The sequence below is a fragment of the Rhinopithecus bieti genome, unplaced genomic scaffold (genome assembly GCF_001698545.2).
Source record: "Rhinopithecus bieti isolate Rb0 unplaced genomic scaffold, ASM169854v2 scaffold_38833, whole genome shotgun sequence".
In the NCBI taxonomy this organism is placed as follows: Eukaryota; Metazoa; Chordata; class Mammalia; order Primates; family Cercopithecidae; genus Rhinopithecus; species Rhinopithecus bieti.
The window spans coordinates 287,359-300,029 of NW_016816114.1; the positions used below are offsets into that span (position 1 = coordinate 287,359).

The 12,671-nt window shown below is 41.4% G+C and overlaps 1 protein-coding gene across 1 annotated transcript; it reads left to right on the forward strand.

Annotated features, from left to right (window-relative positions):
• Nucleotides 1–2,510: 2,510 nt before the first annotated feature.
• MED7 (mediator complex subunit 7) lies at nt 2,511–7,977 on the forward strand. The gene is made up of 2 exons (XM_017854405.1): nt 2,511–2,602; nt 5,964–7,977. The coding sequence occupies exon 2, from the start codon at nt 5,981–5,983 to the stop codon at nt 6,677–6,679; it is 699 nt and encodes a 232-aa protein (XP_017709894.1). The 5' UTR covers nt 2,511–2,602; nt 5,964–5,980; the 3' UTR covers nt 6,680–7,977.
• The last annotated feature ends 4,694 nt before the right edge of the window (nt 7,978–12,671 follow it).

Below are 12,671 nucleotides of genomic sequence, written 5' to 3' on the forward strand. Positions count from 1 at the left end.
CAACAGATACACAATACATATTTATTCAATGAGCATATTCCTTGTTAAGCTGCAGTAGGCATCTTTAAGGAATAAGCTTTCCATCGAGATTCTGCAAATATAGTCACATAATTAAATGTTTAACACACATCATATTGTCACTAGCCCTTCTCATGATATGCACTTCATATCCATTATTCATTTGAAGTTTATTGGAAAGAACACTAGATTGATAATCAAGAGTCCAAGATTCTAGCCTTGATTCTGCTACTAACTGTTAAGACACTGCACCTTTGGGCCCAGTAATTCTATTTCTAGAAATTTATTCTAAAGAACAAAATTGGATACATGCACAAACATATATGCACTGGGATGCTCATCATCCTGTGTAGTTATATTGGCTAAAATTGGGAGAAATATAATTTAACACAATGAGGCTTTGGCTAAAAAGACTGTGGTAAAACCACCAAAGCCACACTATGAATTTATTTGAAAGTGATGATTGTATTCATTTTGTTCCTTATTCAATAAACGCTCTTTGAGTATTTGTCAATTTCAGCCACTCTTGTATGTAGGTTCAAACAAAACAGCAGTAAATGAAACAAAGGTCCCATGCTCATAAACCTGGTATTTTTGATGGATAAGAAAGGCAATAAAATACATAAATATAAGATGATTTCAGATGATGAGAGGTTCTATGAAAAAAATATAATACACAGTAAGGGTTTCAGGGGCATCTCCCAAGAGAAAGATTGGGGATGTGCTATTTTGTATAGAGTAGTGTAACCCCAGAAGAACTCTTTGAGGTCACATTTGACCAGAAACCTGAATGAAATGAGGAAACGAAGCCGGGCACGGTGGCTCACGCCTATAATCCCAGCACTTTGGGAGGCCGAGGCGGGCGGATCACAAGGTCAGGAGATTGAGACCATCCTGGCTAACACGGTGAAACCCCATCTCTACTAAAATACAAAAAAAAAAAAAAAAAAAAAAAAAAAAAGGGAGAGAAATAAGGAAATGAGACGTGTGAATATCTATGGAAAGAGTTCCAGGCAAATGCATCGGCCCCCAAGACTGGGATGTACTTGGCAATTTTGTAGGGCCTATTATAGAGGCCGGGGGAGGATGTCAGATTTTATTCTAAAAGTAGTAGAAAGCGTTGGAAGATTTTGAATAGAAGAACGTTAAGACTGGTCTTATATTTTAAGAAGGTGTGGTAAATAGACGAAGGCAGGACAAAAATCAAAGAAATCCAGATGAGAGATAATGGCAGCATGGCATAGGACCATACCAGTGGGGACGGTGGTCAGTCATATTTGGAACTTTATTTACTTATTTTTAAATAGAGCTAATGCAAAAGGCTGGTATGGTAGTCTCGGTGGGGTATGGGAGAAAGGAGAAAAAGGTGATTCCTTAGATTGAACATTTGCAATTGAGTAAAGGGCAACTGGGTAAAGATGTCTGTCACTACTGGATATGAGGGTCTGAAGTGCAGAGGAAACGGTGTTCCACGGCCTGCATGTATCTGGGTGATATCTGACTGAGAAGTGGTTGGAGAACCGAGTCTTGGGGCAATCCAGATAACCAAATGTGCCAAATGCTGCTGACAGATGGAGTAAAATGAAGACTGGGAACAACCATTGGAAGTCACAGGTGCAGGACATATTGGGGTCAGCGGTGAGGATGAATTTCTTCAGGAAATAAATTTATATGTGCGGGGGAATTAAAACGGGGGAGGCCGGGCTAGGTGGTTCATGCCCATAATTCCAGCACTTTGGGTGGCCAAGGCGGGCGGATCACTGTAGGTCAGGAGCTCGAGACCAGCCTCACCAACACGGTGAAACCCTGTCTCTACTAAAAATACAAAGAGGAAAAAAAAAAAATTAGCTGGGTGTGGTGGCACATGCCTGTAATCCCAGCTACTTGGTAGGCTGAGGCACGCGAATCGCTTGAAACCCGGAGACTGAGGTTGCAGCAGCCGAAATCGCGCCACTGCACTTCAGCCTGGGCGAAAGAGACTCCGTCTCAAAGAAAAAAAAATAAATAAATAAAATAAAATAAACCAACAAAAAACCCTGCATATCTATATTTTCGAATTTATATGTAAGATGTCTTCATTGTATGGGTTAAATTAAAAAAGAAAAGACAAAAGGAATGGAACTACCAGCCGCGACTGTCAGTAGAAGAGTGGTACCGGAACCGGGTGGAACACGCGCAGGCGCCTTTGCTAGGTTTTCTTTGAGAGGTTATTTTCGCGTCATAAATGTCTAAATTCATGGAAGTCTTACAAGAGCATGTTACACATTAAAATATAAGATTGTTTCTAGTTAATAAGGGGTCTATAAAAAATAAAGCAATAAGGTGTCTTGTTTAATTTTATGCCTTAAAGAAACAACCCTCAGCTACTACTTTTAAAAGTCAGTAAAAGGGGTAGGGATGGGAGGAGTCGAATATACGCAGGCGCAATATCGAGCGATCGGTCTGAGGCGGATCTAGAATCTCGTTAAAGGACAGCTCCTACAGCCAATCAAGGACAGGGTCGATGGCTTCTTCCAGGAGGAGACCGGAAATTAGTTACGGCTGCAGAGGGGAAGGCGGCTACCAGTGTAAAACCAGAGCTGAGGTGAGTGGGCGGCAACGGCTTGTGGCCCGCGCGTGTGTGCGTTTTTTTCTTCTGGACCCCGCGGTTTCCTCTGTACTGGGCTGGGAACTGGGGAGGCATGGAGGAGTTCGGCCTCCGAAGACGCTCTCTCGTCTTTCTGTCCCGAGTCTCTGCGAGACCGCGGCATCCCCGCCGCTCGCGGAGGTCTCGAGATGGACAGCCCGGAGGAGGGGTCTCAGCTCTGCAGTCCCAGGGCTTCCTCCGTGTGGGGTCGCCGAGCCGGAGTGGAGGTTGGGAGACCTGGTATCTAGTCCCCTCCCCTCTGTTTTTCTAAGCTGTGTGGCCTTGGGCGAGTTATTTGCCCTTTCTGGCCCTTTGTAACATGAGAGTAGGCCACCCTGCCCTTCCTTCTGGGAGCAGTTGTGAAACAGCTGAGATATGGGGGCAGGCGAGGGCGGTAGATCCCAACCAAGCCTAATCGTCAGGTCCATCTGGAGAGGTTTTTAAAGCGACATACTCGGGCCCATTCACAGTGGACAGAATGAATCAGATCTCTGGGGCTGGGACCCTGGAATATCTGTGGTCTTATGGCGAGGCGCCTTCTCCCCCAGTAGAATAAACACTAGATGTTGGATCTTGAGTCTAAGAACCAGTTATGATGCTTGGCTCTGGTTTTAATAAAATAAGACCTCCATCGCCTTTGAAAAGTTTCATCTAGAGAGACAGTAGAGAAGAATACAATTTTTGTAATATGCAAGTTCTAATTGTACAATTAGATGCTTCACGGCTTAGAGATATAAGAGCTTGCCCTTTGGAGCTAAAGGGACCTGGGATAAGAATTCTATTGTACCGTTTATTAACCTTTTGATCTGGGGCAACACTTCCCCTCATTGAGACTTGGGATCTTCATCTCTAAAATGAAATTGATAATAGAACTTAATTCGTGGGACCGTGTGGTGGCTCACACCTGTAATCCCAGCACTTTGGGAGGCCGAGGTGGGCGGATCACCTGAGGTCAGGAGTTCCAGACCAGCCTGGCCAACATGGTGAAAACCTGTCTTTACCGAGAAATAAAAAATTAGCTGGGCATGGTGGCACGCACTTGTAGTCCCTAGCTACTCAGGAGGGTCATGCAGTTGAATCCCTTGAACCCGGGAGGCAGAGGTGGCGGTGAGCCCTGATCGTACTACTGCCCTCCAGCGTGGGAGACAGATTGAGACCTTGTCTCAAAAAACAAAACAAAATAAACAACCTTAATTCATAGAATTGTTATGAAAATTATGTTAGAGAGGTCATAAAACAGCAGTACCTGTCATGTAGTTGGCCTTAGGAAAATGACAACCGAAGTACAGGAATGCACATCGTGTAGGAAAGTACAGAGCAGCACTCGTCACCTAAAAAGGTTTGAGTGGGATGAAACGTAAGCTGTCAAAAATTGTGTTTTGAAGTACCAGATCAATATTAATTCCTTGATTTTGGTAATTGTGCTGTGGGTAGAAGAAAACATTCTTGTCCTGGGAAAACACACTGAAGTATTCAGGGGTAAAGGAATGAGAAACCAATAAAGCAAATGAAGGAAAATGTTAACATTTGGAGAATCTGAGTGAAGAATATGGTGTTCTTTGTATATTCATGCACTTTTTCTGTAACCTGAATTTATGTTAAAAGTTTTTAAAATGTTGGCTGGGTGTGGTGGCTCACACCTGTAATCCCAGCACTTTGGGAGGCCAAGGCAGGAGGATTGCTTGACCTCAGGAGTTCAAAACCAGCCCGAGTAACATGGCAAAACTCTGTCTCTACAAAATATACAAAAATTAGCTGGGCGTGGTGACATATGCTTGTACTCCCAGGTGCTTGGGAGGTTGAGGTGGGAGGATTGCTTGAGCCTGGGAGGTCGAGGCTGCATCATCCTATGCACCACTGTGGCATAGTGGAAACTCAGGGCTGCACCATGCCTGCCCTTAGTACCTCACGAATTCTAAGTATAATATTGCTTCTAGTAGAATACTTGCCCCACCTGATGTTAGAGGGTGTTTGATAATACCAGTGTAAAGAAGCACTTCAGAATCTTCTCATTGGATGGTATACCTAGGCTTAAGGTAGAGTAAGTAGAGGTTATTATGGCCATAAAAGATACTGGGTTTGAACCTGGGGTTTGAAATTTCTGTGATAGTTATAGGGAAGTTAATGTGTCCATACAGGCCGGGCGCGGTGGCTCACACCTGTAATCCCAGCACTTTGGGAGGCCAAGGTGGGCGGATCACCTGAGGTGGGGAATTAAGAGACCAACCTGGCCAACATGGCAAAATCCTGTTTCTACTAAAAATACAAAAATTAGCCGGGCATGGTGGTGTGCGCCTGTAATCCCAGCTACTTGGGAGGCTGAGGCAGGAGAATTGCTTGAGCCCAGGAGGCAGAAGTTGCAGTGAGCTGAGATTGTACCACTGCACTCCAGCCTGGGCATCAGAGCAAGACTCCATCAGAGCAAGACTCTGTCTCAAAAAAAAAAAAAAAAAAAAGTTAATGTGTCCATATAAAATTGCATAGTATACTGTGACAAAAAGGGTATGGAACTGAATCATTTCATTCAGGAACTTTGGATAATACCATGTGTTTAGGATTTAGCAGTGTTAATTTTGTCAGTGTTTATGAGAGATAAAGTAAGTATTTGCTATTGAAAATCAATCTAATATAAAGCAAAAGTGATTGTGATATGAGATTGGGAGACAACATGTGTAGTTTGGTTATGGAAGAGTAGAGAAATGGGGCATAAGTGGTGAGGGGCGTGGAATCCAGAAGATTTTCTTGTTTTTGTTTTTGAGACAGATTCTCGCTCTGTCGCCCAGGCTGGGGTGCAGTGGTGCAATCTCGGCTCACTGCAAGCCCCGCCTCCTGAGTTCACACCATTCTCCTGCCTCAGCCTCCTGAGTGACTGGGACTACAGGCACCCGCCACTGTGCCTGGCTAATTTTTTTTGTATTTTAGTAGAGACGGAGTTTCACCCTGTTAGCCAGGATGGTCTCGATCTCCTGACCTTGTGATCCGCCTGCCTCGGCCTCCCAAAGTGCTGGGATTACAGGTGTGAGCCACCGTGCCCGGCCGAAGATTTTCTTTAGAGATCAGAAGATGCTACAGATTTTTTTATGCTGATGAAATTATTAGGGAGAGAATGGAAAATACGTGAAAGGTTGAGAATATAATGCCTACTTAGAAAATATGGCAAACTTTCCCTATCATAAATGTTAGTTTTAGAAACCAAGGAGATCATCTTGTCTTGGACCCCAAACTACTGGAAGAAAAGGAAGAAAATATTCTGTCTGTTGTTATGAAATGTAACAGGTTTGTTTTGTGGCTCTAATAAATCTTTGGTCTGTGTCCATAGGTTCTTGATAGTCCACAATGGGTGAACCACAGCAAGTGAGTGCACTTCCACCACCTCCAATGCAATATATCAAGGAATATACCGATGAAAATATTCAAGAAGGCTTAGCTCCCAAGCCTCCCCCTCCAATAAAAGATAGTTACATGATGTTTGGCAATCAGTTCCAATGCGATGATCTTATCATCCGCCCTTTGGAAAGTCAGGGCATCGAACGGCTTCATCCTATGCAGTTTGATCACAAGAAAGAACTGAGAAAACTTAATATGTCTATCCTTATTAATTTCTTGGACCTTTTAGATATTTTAATAAGGAGCCCTGGGAGTATAAAACGAGAAGAGAAACTAGAAGATCTTAAGCTGCTTTTTGTACACGTGCATCATCTTATAAATGAATACCGACCCCACCAAGCAAGAGAGACCTTGAGAGTCATGATGGAGGTCCAGAAACGTCAACGGCTTGAAACAGCTGAGAGGTTTCAAAAGCACCTAGAACGAGTAATTGAAATGATTCAGAATTGCTTGGCTTCTTTGCCTGATGATTTGCCTCATTCAGAAGCAGGAATGAGAGTAAAAACTGAACCAATGGATGCTGATGATAGCAACAATTGTACTGGACAGAATGAACAAAGAGATAATTCAGGTCATAGGAGAGATCAGATTATAGAGAAAGATGCTGCCTTGTGTGTCCTAATTGATGAAATGAATGAAAGACCATGAAAGATGTTTATCTTTCTTTTTTTCCTTTTGATAAATAGCTTCATATATTAGTTTATTTTCTTTTGGACAGTCTTAAGAGAGGTTTCACTAAAAATGTAAACAGCTTTAATCTTGACTCCAACTTTTTCAATTATGAGATGTCATAGGCAGTAATTTCACTGTATAACAAGCATAGACAATGAGTACCCCTGCACTAAGAATAATCACTTTAAAAAGCAAAGTGTTCGCTGCTGTTGTATGGGACGTTCCTATGTTTTGGAGTTGCGTAAAACTTTGATGATAACCTCAGTAACAGCAAAAGTTTTCGTCTTTGAAAAGGGGATTTATCATTTAAGAATGATAGAGGAATAATGGATATCAATCTCTATAAATGTAAAACTATGAAATCTTCAAACTTATTCCATTAAAAATTTTGCTTAAGTTCAAAAGGTAGTGTAACATGTTAATAGAGAGGAGCCCAGAAGAATTATAAAACAGAAACTTTATTTTTTCCTCATGACTGTTCCTGTAAACCCACTATCTTTTCTCCCTATCCTAAATGGACTCTTGCAGGCAAGTCACATGAATTGTTTTTTTCTCCAGTCACTCAGGTAATAAGTCCTTTGGTCATTTTAAGTTACAGACATTAATTTTAGTAATTAAGATGTCTATGTCATTAGCTACACATTTTCTTTAAAGCTAAGCCCAGACTTGCTTAAGTCCACAATGGGAAAGGGGTTTGAAGGCAGAGACTGCTAGGGGTCTACCAGAGAGTCTTGTTCTTTGAAGATATGTTGCCAAGATGTGGCAACCCAACCAGGGACATTTCCGTACTCCCAGCATCTCTGTGAGAACATATGACTAAGTTCTAGGCAGTGAAATGTGGGCATAGAAATCCAGGCTTGCCCCATAAACATTTCTTGCATGATCCTCCATTCTTTTCTCCCAACTGCTGGTTGCATGGTCATATCCAGGATAAGTTTGGAAGCCACAGAAGATGGCAAAGATTGTCAATCTGGGTCTTTGAATGACTATGAGGACTAGGTCTTCTTTTCATTAACTCCACTCTGCCCCTAGCTAATTGGACTTTATGTGAGCACTTTCTTCTCCCCACTGTCCATCACCTCTTCCACCAAGGTGTTAGTAGAGAGTTGACTTTGTTTCTGAGGATCTCTGCCTGCCATTTTCTTAATGTAGGCCAGTGTTTCTTAAAGTGTGTGGTCCTGGACCAGCAGCATTGGTACCACTTGGGAACTCACTAGAAATAAAAGTTTTAGTATAATCCATAGGTTCAGAAAAATAAAAAACAAATGAAGTTTCTCTAGCTCCATCCCAGACCTTTTCAACCAGAAAGTTGAAAAGACCAACGGGGGCAACATAGTAAGACCTTCTCTCTAATGCTGTTTAATTTTAAAAGGAAAGGATATGGGGTATGTTGATTGAAGGATAAGTTGAATATATAAACCATGAGGAGGACAGAAAGTGTCTGAAGTTTTGAGTTAGTAGCCCTGGAGACCATCTTTCCTGTTAGCTTCATTCTCTTTACTGATGAACTTCTTTAATGATGTAGGTGGAGAACATGGCAGCTAACAGTTCCCATGTGTTTAGCATTTCTGTGTTTACCACTGTCTGGGAGTTCGCTCTCAAATACTAAAAAAATGAGGTTAATTAACGACTTAGACAGGAGGAATTAGGGGTTGCATACTTGATTCCAACTGGGCAAATCAACTGGGACTTGGATCCCATAAGAGTTTGACAGTCCCCACTATGTCTATGTATGGAAGAGTCAGTCTGTCTTTCAGAGGAAGGAAGTGGTGCTGAGCTAACGGTAACGAGATATCCACTACAAAACAGGCACATGTAAACTTAATATAAATAGCAAAAATAACCTGTACAAATCCGTATTCTCTTTATGAGAGTAGTTTTTCCCCAGCTATTTATTTATTCATGGTATTCATTTGATGAATACTTACTGTGGTCCCCTCTATGCCTGATACTAGTTTAAGTGTTGGATGTATGGGAAGGGCGAAGGAAAATGTAACCAAGATAATAAAATGAATTGATTTTTGAAGGTGATAAGTTTGTGTCTTAACCATTCAGCCATTACAGCACCTTCAGAAGAATCTTGCTTCCAATTATGTTTCTATTGTCTGTTCAAATCACCTTGTCCACATTATCTTCTCTTTTCAAGGCATGTGTACATGTTCATTTTTTTTTTGTCTTTTAAAACTTTTTTTTTTTGAGATGAAGCCTCACTCTCGCCAGGCTGGAGTGCAGTGGCGCAATCTGGGGCCACTGCAACCTCCAACTCCCAGGTTCAAGCGATGCTCCTGCCTCAGCCTCCCGAGTAGCTGGGACTACAGGCACGTGCCACCACGCCCACTAAATTTTGTATTTTTAGTAGAGAAGGAGTTTCACCATGTTGACCAGGATGGCCTGGATCTCCTGGCCTTGTGATCTGCCCACTTGGGCATCTCAAAGTGCTGGGATTACAGGAGTGAGCCACCATTCTCAGCCTGAAATTTTTTTTTTCTTTTTGATTAGGGATGAGGTCTCACTACGTTGCCCAGGTTGGTTTCAAACTCCTGAGCTCAATCCTCCAGCCTCCCAAAGTGCTGGGATTACAGGCGTGAACCACTGTGCCTAACCTCACATTTGTTAAGGACTTTAGAAGGCAACTTTGCCAAGTATGGTGACTCACACCTGTGATCCCACCACTGAGAGACTGAGGCGGGAGGATCACTTGAGTCCAGGAGTTCAAGACCCGCCTGGGCAACATAGGGAGACCCCCCCATCTCTACAAAGAAATTTAAAAATTAGCTGGATGTGATGGCACATGCCTGTGGTTTCAGCCATTCCAGAGGCTGAAGTAGAAGGGTCCCTGGAGTCCAGGAGGTCAAGGCTACAGTGAGCCACGGTCATGCCACTGTACTCCAGCTTGGATGACAGAGCAAGATCCTGTCTCAAAAACGAAGGCAGCTTCAACTCATGCACTGAGCTCCAAGATTACTGGGAATGGCAGGTGCAAATATCTCATGAAGAGATACAAAGTTGGCATAACTTGGATGAGAAAGGCTATGATGGCTACAATATAGTGAGGGAGGAGGTTGGAGCTTGAGAAGCAGGTGGAGGACAGATGTATATGATTTAGAGGGTCAAGGGAAGGAGTTGGATTTTTATTTGAAATCTGGTGAGAAATTATGTTTGCAATTGATTTCTCATCAGCTTTTACTAAAATACAGAGAATCAGTAGGAAGGGTACTAGCTATCCTTTGATAGCTTTCTAAGTACCACAAATTGTGCTAAGTGCTTTGTAGCCATTCTCTTATTTAATCCTTAGAACAATCCTATGAAGAACCTTCTAAATCTGTTGAGATTTATGGCTGTAAGTTGCTGGCAATGTTTGAATCTCTTTGTATAAATAAAGTCATTTTAGCCTTCCAGCTATTTAATGAAATCAGTATTCTTTTTACACTTACATTTCAGATGAGGAAGTGAAGGGTCAGGGAAGTTACATAATTTACCCAAGGTTACCTGACTAGTGAGTGGCAAAGCCAGAATGGAAACTAGGCATTCTAGTTTTCAAAGCCTGAGCGCTCAACCTTCATACTTCATTGCCTCTCCATTCCCTCATGTTGTTACTAAGTCATCTAGGCAAATAAGTAGTGAAATCAAGAGTGGAGCCAATATTTTGATGCTAAAGTCCATGCTTGTAAATACTACTTGATACTGGGCTGAACAGATTTATAGATGGAAATTATGAGTTCCCTTTGAACATATTAAGGTGCTTATGTCTTAGCTGAGACTTCTATGAGTATCTTGAGGAGATTCTGTGCTTATAACTCTAATCTTCCTAAAAACTCTTAGCAGGTATTATCCCCATTTTATGAGTAATGAAAATTGAGGATTAGAGTTTAGATTTGCTCAGGTTGGAATCTAGGTCAGGAATTGGCAAACTCTTTTGTAAAGATTCAATTAGTAAATATTTTAGGCATTGAGGACTGCGCAGTTTCCGTTGCAGCTACTCAGCTGCTGTGGGTGGAAAGCAGCTATAGACAATGCATAAACAAGAGAGCTCAGTTCCAATACAGCTTTCTATATGGACACTGAATTTTGAATTTCAATAATTTTCATATGTGAAATATTCTGATTTTTTCCAACTGTTTAGCATATACAATTAGAGTACAAAATGAGACAGCAGGCTGGATTTGGCTGGTGAGCCATGATAATCTAGTTAATTGGATTCTAAACTTTGGAGTGTTTTCACAAAGCTACTAATAAATAATCACAGAAATACAAATTACAGAAGCTTCTTCATAGTATTGTTCTGGGAGAATAGTGTTGTATTCATAGTATTGTAGCCAGGAGAATGGCTACAAAGCACTTAAGTTTTATTTTGTTTTTAATTGATAAATTATTTATTTGTGAGGTACAATGTAATGTTTTAATATATGTATACCCTACTGAGCCTTTTTTCTTTTGCATACCACTGGCACTTAGAATTAAATTTGTGTCTACGGCCATACCACCCTGAATGCGCCCGATCTCGTCTGATCTCGGAAGCTAAGCAGGGTCGGGCCTGGTTAGTACTTGGATGGGAGAATTAAATTTGTGAGCGGGTTTCAAGTTGCATTGTGATGAGGCTACCGGTAAGTGGCACTCTTACCTCAGATTTAAGAGCTGTAGCTGGTTGCAGAGTAGACTCAAATGAAGAAACCCAGAGGTACTGCTCACCCTAACTTACCCTAACTCTGGGTAGTTAGTGTCAGAATTAAATTGAATCATTAGATACGTACTTGGTCTGTTGAATTAGAGAAGTGGTTGGTGTTGGAAAACACCCCAGAATCCTAGGGTTCTACTGTTTAATCAGTTGTATATCTTGGTTTGGTAATATTAACTTCTGGCTGGGCGTGGTGGCTCATGCCTTTAATCCCAGCACTTTGGGAGGCGGAGGCGGGCAGATCACCTGGGGTCAGAAGTTCATAGACCAGCCTGACCAACGTGGTGAAACCATGTCTCTACTAAAAATACAAAATTAGCCGGGCACGGTGGCACATGCCTGTAATCCCAGCTACTCGGGAGGCTGAGGCAGGAGAATTGCTTGAACCTGTGAGGCAGAGGTTGCAGCGAACTGAGATCGCACCATTGTACTCCAGCCTGGACAAGAGCAAAACTCCGTCTCAAAAAAAAAAAAAAAAAAGAAAACCAACTTCTGTAAAACTCAATTTCCTTTACTATGGTAAACATAATACGTATCTCTCCATAGTGTAGGTACCATCTAATGCTGGGAATGAAAGAGAAGACCCACCCTAATTCTCTTAAAAAAAAAATTTTTTTTATTATACTTCAAGTTCTGGAATATATGTGCAGAACGTGCAGGTTTGTTACATAGGTATACACGTGCCATGGAGACCCATCCTAATTCTTTCTGAAATGCATTTGCCTCCAAGCAACATACTCAGAGCTTGCTGAACATCTGTGCAGAAGCATCTGATCTGAAAGGGCAGCAGGAGTGCCCTGGCAGCTTAAGTAGTGCTTGAGTCTGGGGCTCTGAGTCCCTGCTACTTGCAGGGGAGAGTGATAAAGAAAAAAAAAAAAAAAAAAAAGAGGAAGGCACAAATAATAGCAGAAATGAAAGGAGGGACATTATTATAGTAAAAAATAAAATATGGATTTTTAATAAGTTAGAAAATTTTTTATTTATTTAGAAAATTACCAATGCAGATTGAGGAATAGGAAACCAGGATAATTCTCTAACAATTAAAAAAAAATGGATCAATAGTCAAAATCTTTTCACAAAGAAAGCTTCAAAGTTCAAATAGCTATATGGCGAATCTTAAAGTCAGCTGATTAGCAAAAGCAAACAAGCAAACAAAAACACAAAACCAAACAAACAAAAAATAGCTTTGCTGGCAAGTCTGCCAAACATTGCCAGAAAAAAATACAAAAATAAATAAATAAATAATGATTACAGTCTTTTTTTTTTTTTTTTTTTTTTTTTTTTTTTTTTTTT